This window comes from Falco peregrinus, chromosome 7, assembly GCF_023634155.1.
Source record: "Falco peregrinus isolate bFalPer1 chromosome 7, bFalPer1.pri, whole genome shotgun sequence".
NCBI lineage: Eukaryota > Metazoa > Chordata > Aves > Falconiformes > Falconidae > Falco > Falco peregrinus.
This window is the reverse complement of record NC_073727.1, coordinates 63,343,598-63,362,497: the sequence shown is the minus strand read 5'-3', so window position 1 is coordinate 63,362,497 and position 18,900 is coordinate 63,343,598. Positions and strand designations below refer to the sequence as shown.

The window sequence follows — 18,900 nt, the reverse complement described above, 5'->3', positions numbered from 1 at the left end:
AAGCTGACGAGCCACAAAGAGTGCCTTATCTTCAGCGAAGTGTGGTTGAGAGCTCTCTTGGGACAACTACTTTGGGTCCAGTTAATACAACCCTGAGGTGGAGCCACACTGGTTGAACAGACAGCTACCGGCAGATAGCTGAAGGCTAGGGTGTCTGCTGCAATTCAGCAGTTCCAACCACCTCTTCTATCTACTTTTAAGTTACAGCTCCTTTCTGTAAGTATTTGCTGAAAATGCCCAAATAAAGCTCAGCTTTCTGATAGCTACTTTTTTGTACCTCTTCCCATGAAAATTTTAAATAAAGAGAATCAGTTTGGGGGGTTTTCTTGCTTTAAATGTTGAATGAGAGTTCTTAAGTATAAAGGCAAGTGGGTTTTTTTTTAGATTGAACTTTTAAAACAGTATATATTGAGAAGACTTAGAATAGTTAAACAATTAAGTTAGACAATAGCAAGTCAGTTATTCTGAGACCTTGATGTGCCTTCTTAAGTGAATTTAGGCTTTCTCCTAGTTTGTGTGTTATATTTTAACACACCGGGTTTTTTTCTTAGTAACCTTGCTTTATGAATTCTCCTAATTAATGCAACCTTTCTGTTGTTTCAGTGGAGAAATATGGCAGATATCTCATTCTCTTTTGAAAGATACAGCCTTCAGCAGAATCGATGTTTTACCTTACTAGTAAACCTTACTAGTTTTTCACTACTGCAGTGTGACTGCATTGTCAGTATCAGCTTAGACTCAGTCTTTTTTTCTTTTTAATACATTTTTCTTTTTAAAGGTTTTACTGTTTTCCAGATACGAAGGAGAGATGTTTGACTTTCCCCTTAACCTCTTAACGTGGAGTGTGAGGACCCTGAACCCGATTTAACCAGGCAATGAGAATCAGCAAAGCCCAATGCCTGCAAGCGATGGTAGTCTAATTTATTGGCCATAGTGTGTTGTACGGGCTTCACTGTCATTACATCTTCCTAACCCATTTTTAGCATGACCCCTGAAACGGTTGGAAGATTTGAGAAAGCTTTGTGCGATGTTGCAGGCAACAGAATGAATAACTCTCTTTCTCATAACTTGGAAATCTCAAAGCTTCCTTCCTCAAAATGACTTTTCTCTCTTTATGGACAAACAAGACTTTTGTCGATGGTCCTGAAAAATTATTTCAGGGTATTTGTGGTAAGTTGTCAAGAGGGTGCTTTTGCAGGGCTGGAAGTAAAAGAGCCAGGACCCACGGGGATTTTGGGATAAGTCTGAAAATGTTAAGTCCCTGAATAAGGTGTCTTCTCCCTAGTTCATCTGTCCTTTCCCCATATCTGGTGAAGTTTTATGCTGCTTCATAGGTGGAAAGAGTCAGGATAGTTCTGCTTAATGAATCTTGTATTTTGACCCAAAATGAGATGGGCTTCCCAGCACATATGATCATACTTACTTCCTGGCTGAGTATGTTAGTATGTAGATTGGTCAAAGCAGTATCTCTTGCTGCATTTGCTCATGCTCTAAATGCAAAATGCTTGCTTTCCAGTACCTCCTCGGGGGTTACTGGCCTTGTTGCTCCTCACATGTGAAGCTCCTTTGTTCTTGGCCAGATTAGATGAGGGACAGCATAAAGGGGATGCCAAGATGTGGAAACAGGCATACGTGAAAGAGCTTTCCTCGCTGCTGCTTGTGATGCTGAAACAGTGAACAAGAGAGTAAGGATTGGCAGAACAGGAGATGATGAATGCTTGTGTTCTCACGTGAGGGTGTAGCTGCCCTTGTACAACTGCTAATGGCAGCATTTCCAGAGCCACAATACTCCTCCCCGATCCTCAGCGTTACGCTCTGCCTCCAGCAGTTGACATCAGGTAGTTTTAAAAGGAAATACAAGCACGTTCCTCTGATAATCTCGCATGGCTGCTCTGCATCGTAGGAATATTCTGTGTCTGCTCACAGACCACCCTGTTGTTCTAGCAGTGGCTTTGCTCAGACCCTGCCGTTGCCTCATCAGAATGCCACCGAGTGTGTTTGGTGTGTATGCTGTGATCCAGTAGCTTGGTCTCGATCCTGGGCTGCTTCTGTGCTGCCTTTTCATGGCGGACGCCTGCAATGGCACTCTGACAGGGCTGCCTGAGGGGTGCGGAGCAGAGGCTGCTGCAAGAGACAAGGGTGAAGACAGCACCTCTTTACAGGCCCAGGGAAGAGCGTCCTAAAACTATGTCCAAGTGCCCTGGCTCTCAAGGTCTAGATATTGAACTGCAGAGCTAGTGAGTTCCTGATGAGCTGTCAGCTCCTCACAAGCTAGACAGGCTTCACGTCCGAAGGCAGGCTGGGTCCCGTGCTTCTCTGAGCGTGACTTCGACCATGGTCCCGCAGCTCAGTGCAGCAGGGCTCGCTGTGACCGCCGCTTGCAGTTTGCTCTGACGCTAGGGTGTGAAGCAATCCACCTGGCCCTGGATCTCATCCACACAGTAAGTTGTGCTTACGTTTGATACAAAACTGTGACAAAACATTTTTGTTTACTGAACTGAGGTCTGTGGTGTTCGTAACTCCTAAGCGGGCAGCTGGGTGGCTTCCGTGCTGTGGAGCAAAGCAGATTAGGCAGAGAACAGCACGCAGTGAAAATGCTGCACGCACTGTTCTCTTGCTGCACTGCTATCAGCCTGTGTGGCAGGACCTGTGTACGCAGAAGTCAAACCCAGAGGAAGCGCAATATTGAGTAGAGATGATAAATGCTCAGTGAGACTGGATAACATGCTAAAGATTTTATCATCGATAAATTTCAAGGTTTCATGCTGACTTTTAATACACAGGGTGCTGCAAAACTGGTTAATTTATGTTTTATGTCCTCAGTCAGGCTGATGGAGCTACTGTCCTGCCTCTGAATAATCTGTGTGCTCTCAACAGTGCCTACGTTATCTTTAGTGCAAAATGCAGAATCAAAAGGGGAAGCTTTAAGGAATGCCTGCAATGTTGCGTATAGGGATGTGACTGATGTGAAAAGCGAACTCTTTATTTAATTTTCCCATTCTGTATTTCACTCGTTATGCTTTCATTTGTTTATTTACCCTTCCCCCCCCAGCTTTTTCCATCTTCCCATTCCAGCCCCCTTTTCCACTGTCGGTTGTCTTTCCATTTCTTCCCACTGTGCCTGCTTTCACCTCACTTCCTAGGGAGTTCATGAACCCCTGCCTGGGCTTTTTTTTTTTTTTTCTTTCAGCCCTTTGATGCCTTCAGGCTTGTTCTGTGGGGGTCAGTGATCAGCTTCAGGCTTTCTTTTCCAGCTCTGTCATTAGTGGACCACAGGCCTGCTGCTGGAAAGAAGAGCTCGTCTGGTGTGCTCTGTAATGGCGAGTGTAGAAGATTCACTGCTCTTCACAGCCAGCTCTGTCACCTGGCCCTTCCATCTCAGGGGTTCAGATTAAGTGCAAAGTATTTTGTTTTGACTCCCTGCTGCATTTTGTGAAATCAAAAAGTACTGTTACAAACATGATGCAACTTGTTTGTTTATTACACAGGTGTGAATGGCCAGTGCATGTAGATGATAATTATCGGGTATGAGATTTTAAAACCTTATTTGTTAGGTAAGTCATAACAGTAGCTAATCCTCGTCCAGAATAAATCCCAGGTTCTCTAGATAGCGATGTCAAAAGACAGACTGGGGAGAGGTGCAAGCATGTTGAGACAGCGCTCGGCCAGATGGTTGCAAATGGCGCGTGAGTTCGGTGGGGTTCCTTGCGTGTTTCAAGTGGAATCCATTCAAAAGGGAAAACGAATAGGAGAAGGGAAGGAGAATACTGCAGGCAGGCCTGAGGCAGAGCGAAAGGTAAAGGGAAGGGTGTGAGAGGTGGGGGAGAGCAGTGACATCAGGGTGAAAGGGCTGAATGACGAAAGAAGTGGAAGGAACGCCAGTCGGCGCATGGCAAGGGAAGCCCTGCCAGAGCGCTGCCACACGAGGCTGGCATAGCTTTATGCCTGAGCCAAAGCTCTCCTAAATCCCTTTGCACTTCTTGCCTGATTTTATTCAGCGATGATGCAACCCAGATAGTGACATCACAGAAATACACCTACAAGTGGTGTTACAGAGTCTAGATTGTGACCGGCAGATTAGTCAGTGGTGTCACAATCCGGTGTTTATATCATTGTCTCCTGAATGTGGAAGTGATCGCTATGTCGATAACTAAGTTTTCATCAGCGGATCAGGCTGTTAAGAAAAGCCATCCCTTTTGCAGAGGCAACAGTTTTGACATATTTGGAATAAAAACATGGTAAATTCTAGTTCAGTAGAAATACCAAGCGTGGCACATTACTAAGATTTTAGCAGTTTGGGTGCAATGTAAACATGTGACTGAACTGCAGCACATACTGCATCTGGGTCACTTACAGCTACAGGGTAGTATTATATTGTTAATGAAAAGTGTGCATGTGTGCCAAAATGCAGAGATTGTGTCTGCACATCCTAGAATTCTATGAACAGAAGCAGGGAGTGTGAGGAGCGAATGACACCTGAGAAAGTTAGCAGTCCTTCCCAGTACTTCCCATTTTGAGCTGGCTTTGTAACTTGTATCAGAAACGAAGCAAGTTACACTTGCTTGGAAAAATTTAACTTTCTGACATCTTTATTGGATTACAGGGATTTTTTTTTGTATGAGAGAACAGATAAGAAATTTTCTTTGTGTAATCTCGAATTAGATTTAAAATGGGTTAAAAATACAGAATACCTTTATTGCATATAATGAAGGACGATTTACATCAGTTCACTTTGTAGGGCAAGATTCTACTTCGGTATTGATATTTATCTTTTGCCATCCTAGTGGCAACGTCTGCAGATCCAAACAAAACATTTTTTTTCTAGAACACTAGTTGTAATCCAGTCAGAGGATATTAAGCAACTTCGAGGATTAGACCCTTAGTGAAAGTTTGTTCCTTTTAGTTTCATGTTTCCTTCGGTTGGCTGCTTGAATTGTCCTTCTATAATTCTGCACTGGAGTATATCCTGAACAAATGGGGAAGAGATTCTGACCTAGAAGGAGAGACCTCTTATTAGCGTACATACTTTTAAATTACAGTAGCTATCTGAAGCATCTTGACATATGATAGAGAGCGTTGTTGCTATATGGGTTTGATTCAACTTGTTACTTAAACAAGCAACCTCCCACCCTTACTTCTCAAGGAGAAACTTTTAAGATCTTTCTGATTTAAATCAATCCATGCCACTTTGGAGATACCCAGTGTATTTGTTATGTCGCTGCTGCTGTTAAACCAGAGGATTGAGGTGCGTTTCCAGCAGTAACTCGGTTGTACGCCCAGGCGCACCTGTGAGGCGCGGAAGGACGCCGGGACCCGCAGTGCTTTGGTATCGCAGTGCTGGGGCGAACTAACCCGCCCGGTGTCGGTGTCAGACTTCGCTAAAAACGCGTTGAGCAGAGGAAGAAGAAAGGAGGTCACGTAGTGCGGGAGAGGGCGAAGGGAACCGCGTTTTTAGCGCGGAAGAGATGCCAGGGTGAGTCCCGCGGCCCCCGCCGGGACCCCTCGCCCAGGGCCGGGACCCCGCGCCCCAGCGGGGAGCCCCCGCCTGCCGCGGCCGGGCGATGAGCACCGGGGGCTCCGGTGCCAGCGCCTGGCCCCCGTGAGCGCAATACGTGCAGGGGGGGCGGGGGTAAACCGGGGGAAGAGGGGGTTTCCCTCAGGAAAGCGGCCTGTGACAGCGGGGTGCGCCCCCGGGACCCAGGGAGGCCCCCAAGCGCGGGGGAGCACCTGCCCCGCGAGGTTTTACTCTCCCGGACTGGCGCCGTCACCCGCGCTGTAACGCGGCGGGTATCGCCCGCTGCCCGGCCCGGCCCCACGGGCCGCCCCAGCCCTGCCTCAGCCGCCGCCCCCCGGCCCCCGCCGAGCCCCGCACGGGCACGGGGCACCGCCCCTCCCCGCCCGGCCGCCCAATGGGGGCGCGGCAGCTCCGCCCCGCGGCCTGCGGCAGCCAATGGGAGGCGTCGCGCGGCGCCCGTCCACCTGCGGCTGCGGGAGCCACCTGAGCGGGCGAGAAAAGCCGACAAAACCCGTCGGTGCGGCGGGCTGCGCGCTGCTCTCTCCGCTCGCCCCCGCCTCGCCCTCCCGACCAGCCGGGCCAGTTCTGCCGCCCGCTGCCTCCGCCAGACATGACACAAGAGTACGACAAGTGAGTGACGGGGTGGGGAGCGGGTCCGGTCCGACCGGTGCTGCCGCCCCCCCGGGGGGGCTGCGGCGAGAGGGGCTCGCCGCCCGGGGCCCGATCTCCTGCGGGGCCGGGCCGGGGGGGGAGCCGCTCTCCCCGGCCACCCGCCGCTCTCCATCTTCTCCGAGGAGTGACCGGTGGCTGCGGCGGGGCGGTGCGAAATGGCGGGGGGGAGGGCGAGCCCCCGGGGGGCGGAGGGGCCCGGCGGCGAGCGGCGAGGCAGGGCCGGCTTTGAAACCCGACACCGGCAGCGAGGCGTGGGTCAGCGCCGTCGCCGTCCGCCCCCCGCCCCGCCGCGCCGCGCCTTAAATGCGGGCGGCGGCGGCCAGCGGGCCGCGCCGTCGGGAGGAGCGGGCGCCGCCGCAGCGCCGGGCTGCCCCTCTCCGGCGGGCTGAGGGAGGCGGGCGGAGCCGCAGCGGTGGGCTGTGTCCCCCGCCCCCGCCGGAGCCCCGCGCCGCTGCCCGGCGGCCGGAGCGGCCCCCATGGATTTCTACGAGGCGCACCCTTCCGGCAAGGTGGACTTCGGCAGGTAAGGGGGCGGCCGCGGCCACCCCCGCCCCGCCGGCGGCCGAGGGGTCGGCCGGTGAGCGCGGCCGCAGCTGCCCCGCACGGCGCGGGGCCGGTGCCACGAGTTAAAGCCGCGCGCGATGTCGGTCGCTGCGGGACGAGCGGGCGGCGGCGGCCGGACCCCGCGCGGTGGTCGGTGTCACCGCGCCCCTCCGGGACGGCGGCTGCGGGCGGCGTAGGGGGATAGAAAACGGGGTATGCGGAGCGGTTTGAGGACCCGATCACAAAATTACGTTGTCTTGAATGGCCGGTGACTGGGATGCGCCCCGTTCCTAGCGAAAGCACAGCGTTCTTACCGGAGCGGGTTTTTTCGTAACACGCTGATTCTTTTAGCAAGAGGACGCGAAGGCAGCCGCTGGCTGTCACCCTGTGATTAGGACGTTTCATACGCGTTTTTCCCTCCGATGACACCGAACGGATGAGGCCGTAGCAGGTCCGGTCGTGGCACGTCGGAGGCGGCGGCAGGAGCGCTGCCCCGGCGCGGTGGGTGCGCGGGGCGGGCCGGGGTCCCGCGGCGCCGCGGGGGGATGACGGGGTGGGGGTGGGGGGCTGTGAGCGTGGGAGTAGATTCTGCCATGTCAGCGCAGGACGTTGTGGGGTTTTTGCAGGCGAAGAGAGAAAGACTGTCTGCTTTTTGTAACGTTTCTCTGCAGCTTTGGCCATGTAGGACGTGGAGTTCAGAAGTTACTAACGCTGCAGTAGGAAACTTATTTCCAGCCTTTGCTGGACACACCTACTACTCTGCGAGCAGATCCACATGCTGGTAATCTGGAGACCTAAAGCTTATGGAAAATAAACGTTTACCTCCTTTTATTAATATCTTCTCATTTTTCTGGGGGAAAAAAAAAACCAACAAAAAAACCCAAACAAACCACAAACACAACTGTGGTTCTGTTCAGGGATCGAGTTACTGCCAAGCCCGGCGCTTCTCTCGCTAACTGCAGATAATTCTTTCCACGCTGCTTTTAGGGTGGTAGGTTACCTGTAGGGCAACGCGCATTACACTTAGGTGTTGCAATGACAAAGAAATCACAGTAAAATACAAAGTTTTTGCATTCGCTACGTTTCTGGTTGGTGGCTGCTTTAGTCCTCGATGTTCTTGATTCTCCCTTGGTTCTCTCGTTCCTTGTGAACATTGTGCTGCTGCTGGACGGAATCGGCTTAGTGGTCTTGTGAGCTCCAGCGGGGCTGACTTAGCCCTGTAGCCTGGCAGGGATGGATCAAGTGAACCGTACCCAGGTTATTTCAGTTGCCTTTTTCTTCACGAGTGTCTTTAACTGGAGGATTTACCCATCTGCTATGGATATTCAAGGTTTCTTTTATTGCATTGTGTAAGAATGGGAGCTTGTACCATGTCGCTAAAGAAAATTCTGCATTGTCTTCTGCTGCTTGCCACATTTGGATAGAAAATGGATGTCCTCAATACCTGAGGTGACTGCGTTTCGGTATCTGTGCCAGTGTGTACGCAAATATGTAGGAAGACTTAAAGAAAGGGCTTGGTGCAAGGGCTTGTCTGTTTTTTGTCGTCGTTAGCTTTTTTTCCAACTGTATAATACTGATTTATAGCCACAAAGTGCTCTTACAAGTCCTGGAAACTCCCACTCGCTTGAAGTGTCTTCAGTTCAGCCAAGCTGTTCTATTGAAGCTCTAGACTACTTGTGTAAATGATAAAGGATCGAACGTGTAAAACGTGTAATTTGCAAAGTGCTTCGCAATCTTTTTGGTAGAAGGTGGTGATAAATGTAGGATATTGTTAAGCTGATTAGAGTATTTCACAACTTCTTGTATTTGTAGTATATTTTGATCTCTGAATGCATCTGGATAAATGAAAAGAATGCTTATCTACAGAGGGAAGGTGGTGGGAAACTGCTTTTTGTGGGCTTTTCTTGTTTGGTTGGTGTCTTTTTTTAAAAAAAATACTTATTTATTTTAAGCTCTTATCAATTAATTAACAAATGCTGAGTTTTGGATTATTTAAGAAAATAAACACCCCTTCTCTCCTCACCAATCTGTAGTAACACTTGCACTGAAAATAAAACTATTTGAACTAGTTTAACATTCAGATTTAAACAACATGAGCTTGAATTGACTTGAAAGATGAAGTGTGTATTTTACCAATAGAACCAAAATCTATTAAGTTGTCTAAGCTGGTAGGATAACATTTTTTACAGATGTCCGATTTTCTCTTGTGAGCAGAAGGTCCAAGTAGTCTTGGAGCTCTCTTGGTCCCAGCAAAATATATTTTTTTAATATTTATGTACTACAACATAAAGGGGAAAACTCCAGTTTTTCTCTCCCCCCCCCCCCCCTTTTTATTTTTTTGCCTCCTTTCCTCCCCCCCCATTTGTTGAGGGTGTTACAAACTAGTGCCACCACTTACTTCAGCAGTAACCAGGCAGTAAGTCTTTAGGCTTCCCTCGTCAGAAAAATTCACTGCCAAATTGATTTGAGGCCCCTTTGACCAATTTCCTTGTCTAGTCTGTAACTAATGGGCAGCTTCTAGGTGGTGCTTTTAGATACGCTCTGATACATATGGGGAAAGAGATATTTTGTTAATTCACATGTATCTAGTTCCATGCGGGAACTGGAGCAGGTTGTGGCTTGGTAGTATTACATAGGGTGTAATAAAGGTTTTGTAGGTGGTAGGCCAGTGGGTGCGTGTAACTTTCTGGGTTGGATTCAGAGCGTGAGGAGGTCAGTTCTGCTCTTGAACAGCTTTGCCCCTTTATATAGGCTGGTGTAATCCAGCTGAGTTTGGTTAAATTAATCCTGATTTACACTGAGCATGAGTGAGATCAGAATTAAGTTTCTGGGCTTTTTGTGTTGACTAATCCTTCCAGCGCACTGAATCAGAATATGAACCCTGTGAAACTGGGGCAGCTAATTTTGAAGAACTTCAGGAATGTTTTTCATGCGTTCTAACAGGTGGCTTTTTTCCCTTTCTTCTTTTTTTTTTATGATTCAAGTAAAAGACCCGTGTTGGTTCTTCAGAATGACTCTCTCTACTCTCAGAGACGTCCTTACACCAGTGAAGATGAGGCCTGGAAAACCTTTCTTGAAAATCCCCTTACAGCAGCTACCAAAGCTATGATGAGCATCAATGGTGATGAAGACAGCGCAGCGGCCCTTGGACTGCTCTATGATTACTACAAGGTAGATTGGCGTGGGTATGCTCTGGCAGCCAGCGGAGCTCTTGTTCCACCTGTGGAAAAGGTGTCATTTGCTAGAGGATTTTTACAGAAGCTTTGAGTAGGTCTCAAGGACTTTAAACTATGTAGCTTTTAAATGGAAAAGGTTCCATGTTCCTTTTTCTGAAAATTAGTTTAATTTTAGCTCGGTAAAATAAGATCTCCTGGATCTTAACATAATGGGTCAAAAACTTCAGTAGCACTCTGCCTGTTGACTCCAGGCTCTGCAGGAGGCAACGTATTATAGAAATAGTCGTGAAGAATGAGACTTGGGTGCATGTCCCTGGCTGAATGTGTACACACACGGAGAAAGACACTTTGCTGCTTTTGCTCACTTGATCCCTGTTCTGGTGGGACTGTTGGCTTTTGCTGGGGCTTTGATGTGCTACCTTAGTCTCAGCTGATACTAAGCTGTAACTACAGGTTTCTGGTGGTGTGTGTGGTGGAAGCGCCCACCTGAAAGAGTTGCTGTCTGCTTTCTTCTAACCTTCAAGTGAGCTTCAACTGCTGTAATCTGTTAATCCTTTGACAACTGTTGCTGTCTTCCCCAGCGTTCACAGTCTGCTTGGAGACATAAGCCTCCATAGATGCTCACAGGTGAACTGAACGCAGTCAAACAGATAACCTTCTAGTTTCTGGGGGATACATTTTGCTGAGCTTTCTTTCCTAAATACTAGAAGTCTAAGTCAAGGTAGTTACCTCCAGTCAAAGTTGGGGGACACCAGCAGGTGTTTCTAGGCACGGAGGCATCCTGATTGTATTAGACACCTGCATTATGGTGGCCTGGCTCACCGGGTGGAGATGCCTGCTTTTCTTTGCTCAGCATGCAGGGAAGCCGGGAGGCTGACTCTGCTCGTGTGCCTGACCCTTTGGCTAGTGTCTTTTAACAGTAGTGAGTGCAATTGCCAGCCTCAGTATGTTCTTCAAACATGAGGACAAGTTGCCTTGTGCATACAAAATCCTTGTCTACTCTTTTAAGAGTTGAACATGTCTTACGTATCAAAATATTCTTGTAATGCTTAATATGGAGATTAGCACTCCACACACACACGACAAAATGCCACAGACTCACTGATGTGGATGTTATTCAGTTAGTTGTGTGAGAAAACTGGCTTTCTGCTTTGTGCCCATGCTTGCTATGCTTTTGGGAAAAAAACCCAAAACACTTTCACCGGAATGATTTTAATCCACAGGATCAATTTTGATTTCTAAACCTGTACATTACAAAGAAAACGTTGATGCTGATCCTTCACGCTTGGCAAAGCAGAAGGGATTTGTTGTACATTAATGTCTAATTTGGGGTTTCCTCTTATGTTTGAGTGTCAGTGGGCGTACAGAAGAATCAGTGGAAGAACACGTATGCCGCAGACTTTGGTGAAGCAAAATGGTTAGATGTTGAAGGATTTATTGAGGGCTGTTATGAAGTAATGCTAAAGGGACGACGTCTAGGCATTTCTAGTACGCCCCCTCTGCAATATTAAAGACAGCCGATGAGATCACCTTCATATTAAAAAAAAAAAAGGCAAACCAACAAAACCAAGCAACTCAAGTTTTCTTCCATTTGATTAATGGGCTACAGTGATAGCTCAGGTGTGGTTAATGAGGCCTTATGGGGAAACAAACTTTTGATCAAAATCTAGAGTTTAGGAATATTGGGCAAATGTAGCTTGGTAGACCCTGGTTTTTCAATGACCAGTTAGTCGGCCTCCTAGCAGTCTTAAGCTAGAGGTTCTCCAGTTTTTGGTGGTTATTGTGGAAAATCCAACAATTCTGGTGTTACTGGAGATTTCCAGGTTATGTAGAAGAGCCAGGACTTAGGTTTTAACTGGGGGCAGTTTATGGAAGTGTGCTGTTCACACAGGTATGCCATCAGCGTTTGAGTTAGTAGCAAAGTGGTGGTTCCCTGTGTTGCACCCGAGCTGGCAAGCGTGGGCCACATCTGAGCAGGCTTCAGTGAAGGAGGGTGGTGGGAGTTTACAGCTCCTTACACCAGAAGGTGTATGCTTTGCTCATTCAGCACGCATGTTGAGGGTGACAAAACTCCTGGGCACTATGTGTGGGCTTGCAGAGGAGCTTGCGTGGACTTGCTGTGTGCTCGACCTGAGCACCACGGGCTTGTGCCAGCAGTGGCAAGAACTGTTAGGGTGCTCCAGTGAAATGAGCTGCCACAGGTCAAAGAGTTGAGCTTCTTCCGTATGCCTTGGCTTTGCAGTGCAGCCAGGGAAGTGGCACGTATCGGTGTGTGGACAAGGTGGCTTGTGTGACTGACCTTACGGTATGTGGTGTTTTCAGGACAAATCCTGTCCATGGTGTAAAATATGAGGAGTGGTATTGAGCCATCTTAAATACAGAGCACGGGTGGTTGCCTTTTGTTTATAAAAGGTTTAATACAGTTTGGGCCAGTGTGTTGAATGTAGCCGTGCAGAGAGATGAGCTGTAGCATCCCGATACACTTATTGGACCTGGGCCTCCCCAAATCCCCTGATTCTCACAGAGAAAGGAGAACCTTGAGTGGTTTTTGAGGAGGTGACCTAGAGAGCAAGAGTTCTTGAGGGGGGGGCTGTGGAGCAGCATCCTTTCACAAGCCATGAGCACATTTAGCAAGCTGAACTCTGCCAGCCTGCAGAGGAGAAAACCTGCACCACCAGTGCAAACCCTGGGCATCTCCTGCTGGTCCTGTTCACCCTGATGCTGGTGCTCCAGCCAGGGATGGACAGTTTTCTGCACTGGTCTTCCCACTGCGTGGTGCTGGCAGGAGCCAGGGCCAGCACAGTGGGACAAGTCAGCTACACAGGGATCTGCAGGGCCTCACCTGGGGCGAGCCTGGCATCCCAAAGCTGTGTGAACATCAGTCACGCTGCAGTGCTAATAATGACTGGTATCAGAAAGCAATGCTTTCTTAATTTGATCAGATAGCTGTGTTTTGAGAAGATAATTTTTTTTTATATGGGAAGAAGAATGCAATTGTAGTGTGTCTTGTATTTCCCAGGTTCCCAGGGAGAGGAGATCTTCGACAGCTAAACCAGAGGTAGAACATCCTGACCAAGACCATAGCAAAAGGTATTAGTTTTCATTATTGCATGCCTGCGTATCGCCACCAAAGCTGCTGAAGGAGAGTAACTTGCTGCGCTGCAGTGTTGTGCTGGAAGAGAGAAATTGTTTGCTTTTACGCTGTGCCCCAAATTACTGTGTGGCCCCAGGAAACAGAATGGGAACTGGGCCATGATGTGGAGAGCTGAGGCACAAACTGCTTCTCATTGCCATCCGTCTGCTTTCCGTGTACTGCTGTCATACAGTCAGCATAGCAAAAACTGCTCTCTTTAACACCAGGCACAGCCTGGTAGCACAAGCACCCCTTCCCAAGGCTGTGGAGGTGGCCAGTGACCCTTTTACTTTTGCACACGGTTACCTCAGTTCCTCACTGCTGATTTTGTTCTCGGGCACCAGCGGCATTGCTGCTTTGTGCGTGGGCTGATAGGGAAGAACTTGAAAGTTCTTGTGATTTAATTTGGTTTTGTATTGTTTGTGGACTTATTTTGTATCCTCTGGAACTCCTTTCTTTCTTCCTCTTTGTCCTCTCTGGCTTGTGCATCCCAAGCAGAAGATGGTATTAATTAGGTAAACATTATGAATGTGAGGTTTATTCAACCCAGGCTTCCACTCCTATCATCTTCTTCCTTTGGACAAACTAGAATGCTTTAAGGATGTGAGGTGAGGTTTTGTGGTCTGGCTGAGCAGATTGAACAACTTGTTGAGAAGAGCAGTCTGGTTAGCAGCCATGTGTTCCTACTGCTCCCCTCGTACCAGTTCTGATCTTTAACTGACCCATAACCTAGCAAGGGGGGAAAAAAAGTGGCTAGTTTTCTCCTAGTGGAACAAGCCGAACTGGCTCACCAAAGAGACGGGGGAAGGAGATGGGGGAGCGTCAGAATTGGTGCAAAGGAGAGGGCAGGACCATGTTGTGGGGAGGGAGAAAGGGAGGGCAGACTGACGCGGTGGCTACTAGCTGTGAAGTCAGCTCAGCCACAGATCTTATTGCTGTCCTGGCAGAAATTAGTGTGGTGGAGTGGGAGGTTATGCAAACTTCTCCTGGGAGTCTTGGTGTGGATTTTCTTGGGGGTTTGTGCACGAAAGAGGGATGTAATTTCCCTATTAGAGCTTCCTGGGTGGTGTGCAGTCCTAGAGCAGAGGAGCAGCAACTGCTCTCAGTCCTGCTCCATCTCCCAAGAGCAGTTTTATGGAGCCTGCGTGTGCTGATGTATGGTGGGAAGGGCCTTGAAGCACTTGGTTTTGGACTGCCCTTTTCCAAGCAGTGAGGATCTGGGCTGTGAACCCTCACCTTTTTGCTCCAGGGTAATTCATCTCCAAGGTGGGGTTGTTAGCAGTGGGTGAGGTTTTGGTTTGTTGTTTGGTTGGGGTTGTGATTTTTTTTGGGGGGGGGGGTGTTTTTGGTGGGTTTTTTTTAATGAGTTTCTCAGCTTTTCAGGTTAGGATTGAGCTGTTCTGCACAAGCAGGAGAGCTGGTATCAGCTGTCCTTGTCCAAAAAGCTGAGTATTTCTAGATCTTGTTTAATGAGAAAATGAGCTGTATAATTTATGCTTTTTTTTCCTTTGGCCTTTAAAGGAACAGCATCCCAAATGTGACAGAACAGTCTCTCATTTCTGCTGGAGAAAACAGAGTCCAGGTTCTGAAAAATGTGCCTTTCAATATTGTCCTTCCACACACGCCCCAAATGGGCATGGACAAGAGAGGGCATCTTACAACCCCTGACACAACAGTCACCGTTTCAATTGCAACCATGCCTACCCACTCCATCAAAACAGAGACACAGCCCCATGGCTTTGCAGTGGGCATCCCACCAAGCGTCTACCACCCGGAGCCCCCCGAGCGGGTGGTGGTCTTCGACAGGAACCTCAATCCTGACCAGTTCAGTTCCAACACCCAACCTCAAAACTCCCAGAGGCGAACGCCAGATTCCACCTTCTCAGAGACTTTCAAGGAGGGTGTGCAAGAGGTACCAAGAGAGGCAGTCGCTGTGTGTGTGTGTGTGTGTGTGTGTGTCTTGGTCTGGGTGGAGAGATCCAGTTCCATCTTTAGTTGTTCTTATGTGAGCCAGATATCTGCCCAGTGATTTAGGAATAAAAGACTTTTTTTTTGCAAAGGTGCAGAAGTACAACTTGGTAAATAAAACCTTCCCAACATGAAATCATTATCAAAAGCGAATGATTAATCTCACTGGTGACAGAGCCTTTGGCTTGCAGAGTGTGGAAGTAGTTATCTCGATCCACAGAACCAGGCCAGGTTTTGCAAGAGTTCAGCACTCCGTGGCACTTTTGCAGGTACTGAAGCGAGGTGACTGTGTCTGTGAGCTTCCTTACTGCCAGCTTCAAGGAGTGGTGTGTGTCAGTGAAAAATGGTCAGTTTATTTAGGGGCCTTGAGCAAGAGTCAAACCTGGATGAAAATCCGTGTTCTTTTGTTTTATGGTACCAACTGAAAAAAACCAGCATAACTGTGTTTTGATTTTTAAGCCAGACCTCAAGGAACTGTGTAGCTATGACTGTTCTTTGAGATCTGGGAAAACTTGTAAAATGTTGCCCTAAAGCTGGCTCAGAAGCTTGTGAGATGTTGTGCTTAGTTGACACCCAAAAGGTTTGGATTAAAACTCTGCTAAAGTGCCCTGTTTGTACAGACAAAAAAATCAATTGTTATCTGATGATCAGTTTGCCTGCCAGAGGTTCTGTGGTAACGAGTATCTGTTTAATCTTGACTTTTCTTGTTGTTGCTGTGTTAATTGTTGTGTTGTTTTGCTTTGTGTCTACCCCAGGTTTTCTTTCCTACTGAACTGAATCTCCGGATGGCCAACATGAATTCAGAAGATTATGTTTTTGACAGCATTTCTGGGTAATGCTTTAAGGCCCCTGTTTGCTCGTATCTTGCCTTTCTCTCACAGTTGTCCGTGAGTGAGCAGTACGTCTCATGCCCTTCTGTGCTGAGTCTCTGTCAGGCACTGCAGGGGCTGTGGATCTCAAAACCGCAACAGTGTCTGCTCATTTGAATTTCACGGTTGAAAATCCTACCTGTATCTTTAAGGAAAAGTGCTTTAAGGGAAATTACCTCCAGGGCTGGAAATACTGCCCAGTTGTAGTCGCTGTCCTTGTGCCAGCTCTCTGTCCCATGGGACGTTGCAGTGTGGTCTGTCAGCTCTGCGGTGGTGTCAGAGCTGGCTTCTAGCTGTGTCCCTCTCCCTGGTCAGCTGGCACTGCTCTCTCCCTGCTGGAGATCTACAGCAGGAATAGGAAGTATGAAACTCATCTGAACTCTTAAGGGAGGGGAATAAACTAGTTGTTTGGTTAGTTGCAGTTGACCAAGAGGAAAGAGGAGAAGACGGTGGCCACTGAATGGCTTATTACCTTGTGAATTTAATTTAATTACTAATAGATATTCTGTTCCATGAAAGTAGCTTGCTGCTCTTGGTCTGAATAGGGAGCTTCCAGTCTTGCCTGCTGACGTGTCTTGGGATTTAGCTTGCCAAGAAGTTCTCTTAAATGTTCATTCGTGAAGGAAATGGTTCAAAAAGGGGCTCATCCTGTTTTCCAACTTCCTTGCCTGTTGATGGCTTAGTGAGTCAACTAAAGAGTTTGGAATTTCTCCAAATTAAGATGTGGAACATTTAATCGGCTTTCCAGGAAAATGCCTTAGCAATCACTGCCCTCTTCGCTCTGTAGGAATAATTTTGAATACACTCTGGAAGCCTCCAAGTCCCTCCGACAGAAGCCTGGGGACAGCACGATGACTTACCTGAATAAAGGTCAATTCTACCCGATCACGCTGAAAGAAGTCAGCAGCAGTGAAGGAATCCATCACCCCATCAGTAAAGTCCGAGTGAGTGGCAGCTCTTGTGTTTTTTTGGGGAAAGAGGCTGTCTACAGTGGTAGCCTTAAACTCTCCCAAAGTGCAGCAATGTAAACCAGAGCATCAGCACTAAGGCCAGCTTACACGTCAGTGTTCGTTCCTTTGCTGTCCACCTACTTCCAGACCAACCCATCCTGGCTCAGTCTGTTAAGAAGTGGTGTCAGCACTTGTCTAAAGGTGGTGCAATGCCTGGAATGAGATCCTTGAACTCCAGTTAGGAGAGCAGTTCTGCTCATCTCTGTTTATGACCCAGAAAGCGCTGCTTTCCTGTTTGGCAGCCATGTGCCAGGTACACTGCGGTGCGTCAAGTTGGAAAGCCTAAAGCAGAAAACCTGATACCAACAAGATTGTCCAAAACAAATGTACTCTCTGGCCTCCTTCCTCTTTCACGTGTTTGTGGGTTTGGGTTTTATTGGTGGTGGTTTTTTGTTTCTGTTTTTTTTTTATTCTTACCCCCCTCCCCTTGTCCTTTCAGAGTGTCATCATGGTTGTATTTGCAGAAGACAAAACAAGGGAAGATCAGCTCAGGCACTGGAAATACTGGCACTCAAGACAGCACACAGCCAAACAAAGATGCATTGACATAGGTAAGGAACGTTCACTGCTGATGTCAAACTCCAAACCTAATTCCTTGGCAAGATTTGGTTTTCTGCTACAGCTTTGTTATTTTAAGGAACCTTTGGATGGATCATCTCTGTGCTGTCCGTAGCTTTACTGAAAGCCCAGAAAGAGCTTTTGATTGCTTGGAGCTAATGCTGTAGTTTTTAGGATTCCTTAAGGAGGCTGGTTTTTGGAGGATTTTGGTTCACGAGCAGGCTGAGTTTAGAGTTTTGCATTGGGAGATCTAACACACCCCCTGCCTCCAGACTATGGTTGCTTTGCAATATCTTGGTGCATGTAGCTAAATTGCAGCTTATAAGAGTCTGTGGCTGTCCTAAATATTGTGTTTCTTCAAAGCACAAGATCCTTGTAGAAATACCTCAACGCTAATGATCCTCCTTCCCACAGCTTTGCTCACAACTGGTCTTTGGTACATGTAAAAAAAGAAAACACTGCAAATTTCCACTTGCCTCCAGACAAGGCTGGGGCTGGCTGGCTTCCAGTCTTCTCTGGCTGAAGGCTGGGTTGTACTCCTCGTCCCTTCCTTCTGTGAATAAAAGCAGGGATTAATCACTTGGCACTTAAAGTAGACGCGCATGCAAATCTTTGTTTGTTGTTGAAGGAGTTTTATTGAGAGCTTATGCCCTTGCTGTACAGGGTAGAGTTTCCTGGGCATAGCAGGTTATGGCACAGGACATGCAGTATTTGGGACATCTGCCTTTTTCACGGGAGTTTCTAGTTTGGAATTTCTGCCGAGTCCCATTTCCCTCCTTCCTCCTCTTTGATTCTCAGGGAAAAAATGAAAAAAACAACATTTCCAGCCTTTTTAATGATCCGTTCTTAAGTACAGTTCAGCTTCCTTTGCTCCTCAGGGGTTGCTGAGGAGTTGCAGTTTCTGCTGCTTTGTGTGATTAAAGACTCCAGATGGTATCGCCTCTTTCTCTCCCTCATGCATCCTTCTTTCTAACAGCGGACTACAAGGAGAGCTTCAACACCATCAGTAACATTGAGGAGATTGCATACAACGCCATATCCTTCACTTGGGACATCAACGAGGAAGCAAAGGTAGGTGACCATGATCACCCTTTTAGTAGATTCGAGGGCTGGGGGAGGGGAAGGGTGTGTGGCCTACCTGGTGATTAGCATGTAACAAGTTTGTTTACGCTCTTAACATTAGGCAAAACCTTCTGGCTATTTCTTAAGAGGGTTTACATGTGCAACTGTGGAGAGCTTTGCAACTGCTTTAAGGTTCTTGGCAGAACTGCCTACCTGACAAACAAGTACTGACAAAAGGAAGTGCTGAGCATTTCCAGGGCAGATGAAGTGGTGCAGGAGGTGTGATGGAGCATAGCTAGGCTTGGCAGTGAGCACAGTCTCCTGGAGGATCCCTGCGGGAGGCTGGGGGGAGGGGGGCAGCTCCTGAGGGCGTTAAGGCTGTGGCAATGGGCTT

At 48.0% G+C, this 18,900-nt stretch overlaps 1 protein-coding gene across 1 annotated transcript in view; it reads left to right on the top strand.

Moving 5' to 3' along the window:
- The window catches only part of GRHL1 (grainyhead like transcription factor 1), a 51,954-nt gene that overhangs the window by 2,590 nt on the left and 30,464 nt on the right, over positions 1-18,900 (top strand). Inside the window, exons 2-8 of the mRNA XM_013299752.3 lie at positions 9,715-9,901; positions 12,926-12,996; positions 14,561-14,951; positions 15,763-15,839; positions 16,664-16,820; positions 17,326-17,437; positions 18,421-18,515. Coding sequence (XP_013155206.2) covers positions 9,715-9,901; positions 12,926-12,996; positions 14,561-14,951; positions 15,763-15,839; positions 16,664-16,820; positions 17,326-17,437; positions 18,421-18,515 — 1,090 coding nt within the window. The remainder of the gene's footprint in view (positions 1-9,714; positions 9,902-12,925; positions 12,997-14,560; positions 14,952-15,762; positions 15,840-16,663; positions 16,821-17,325; positions 17,438-18,420; positions 18,516-18,900) is intronic.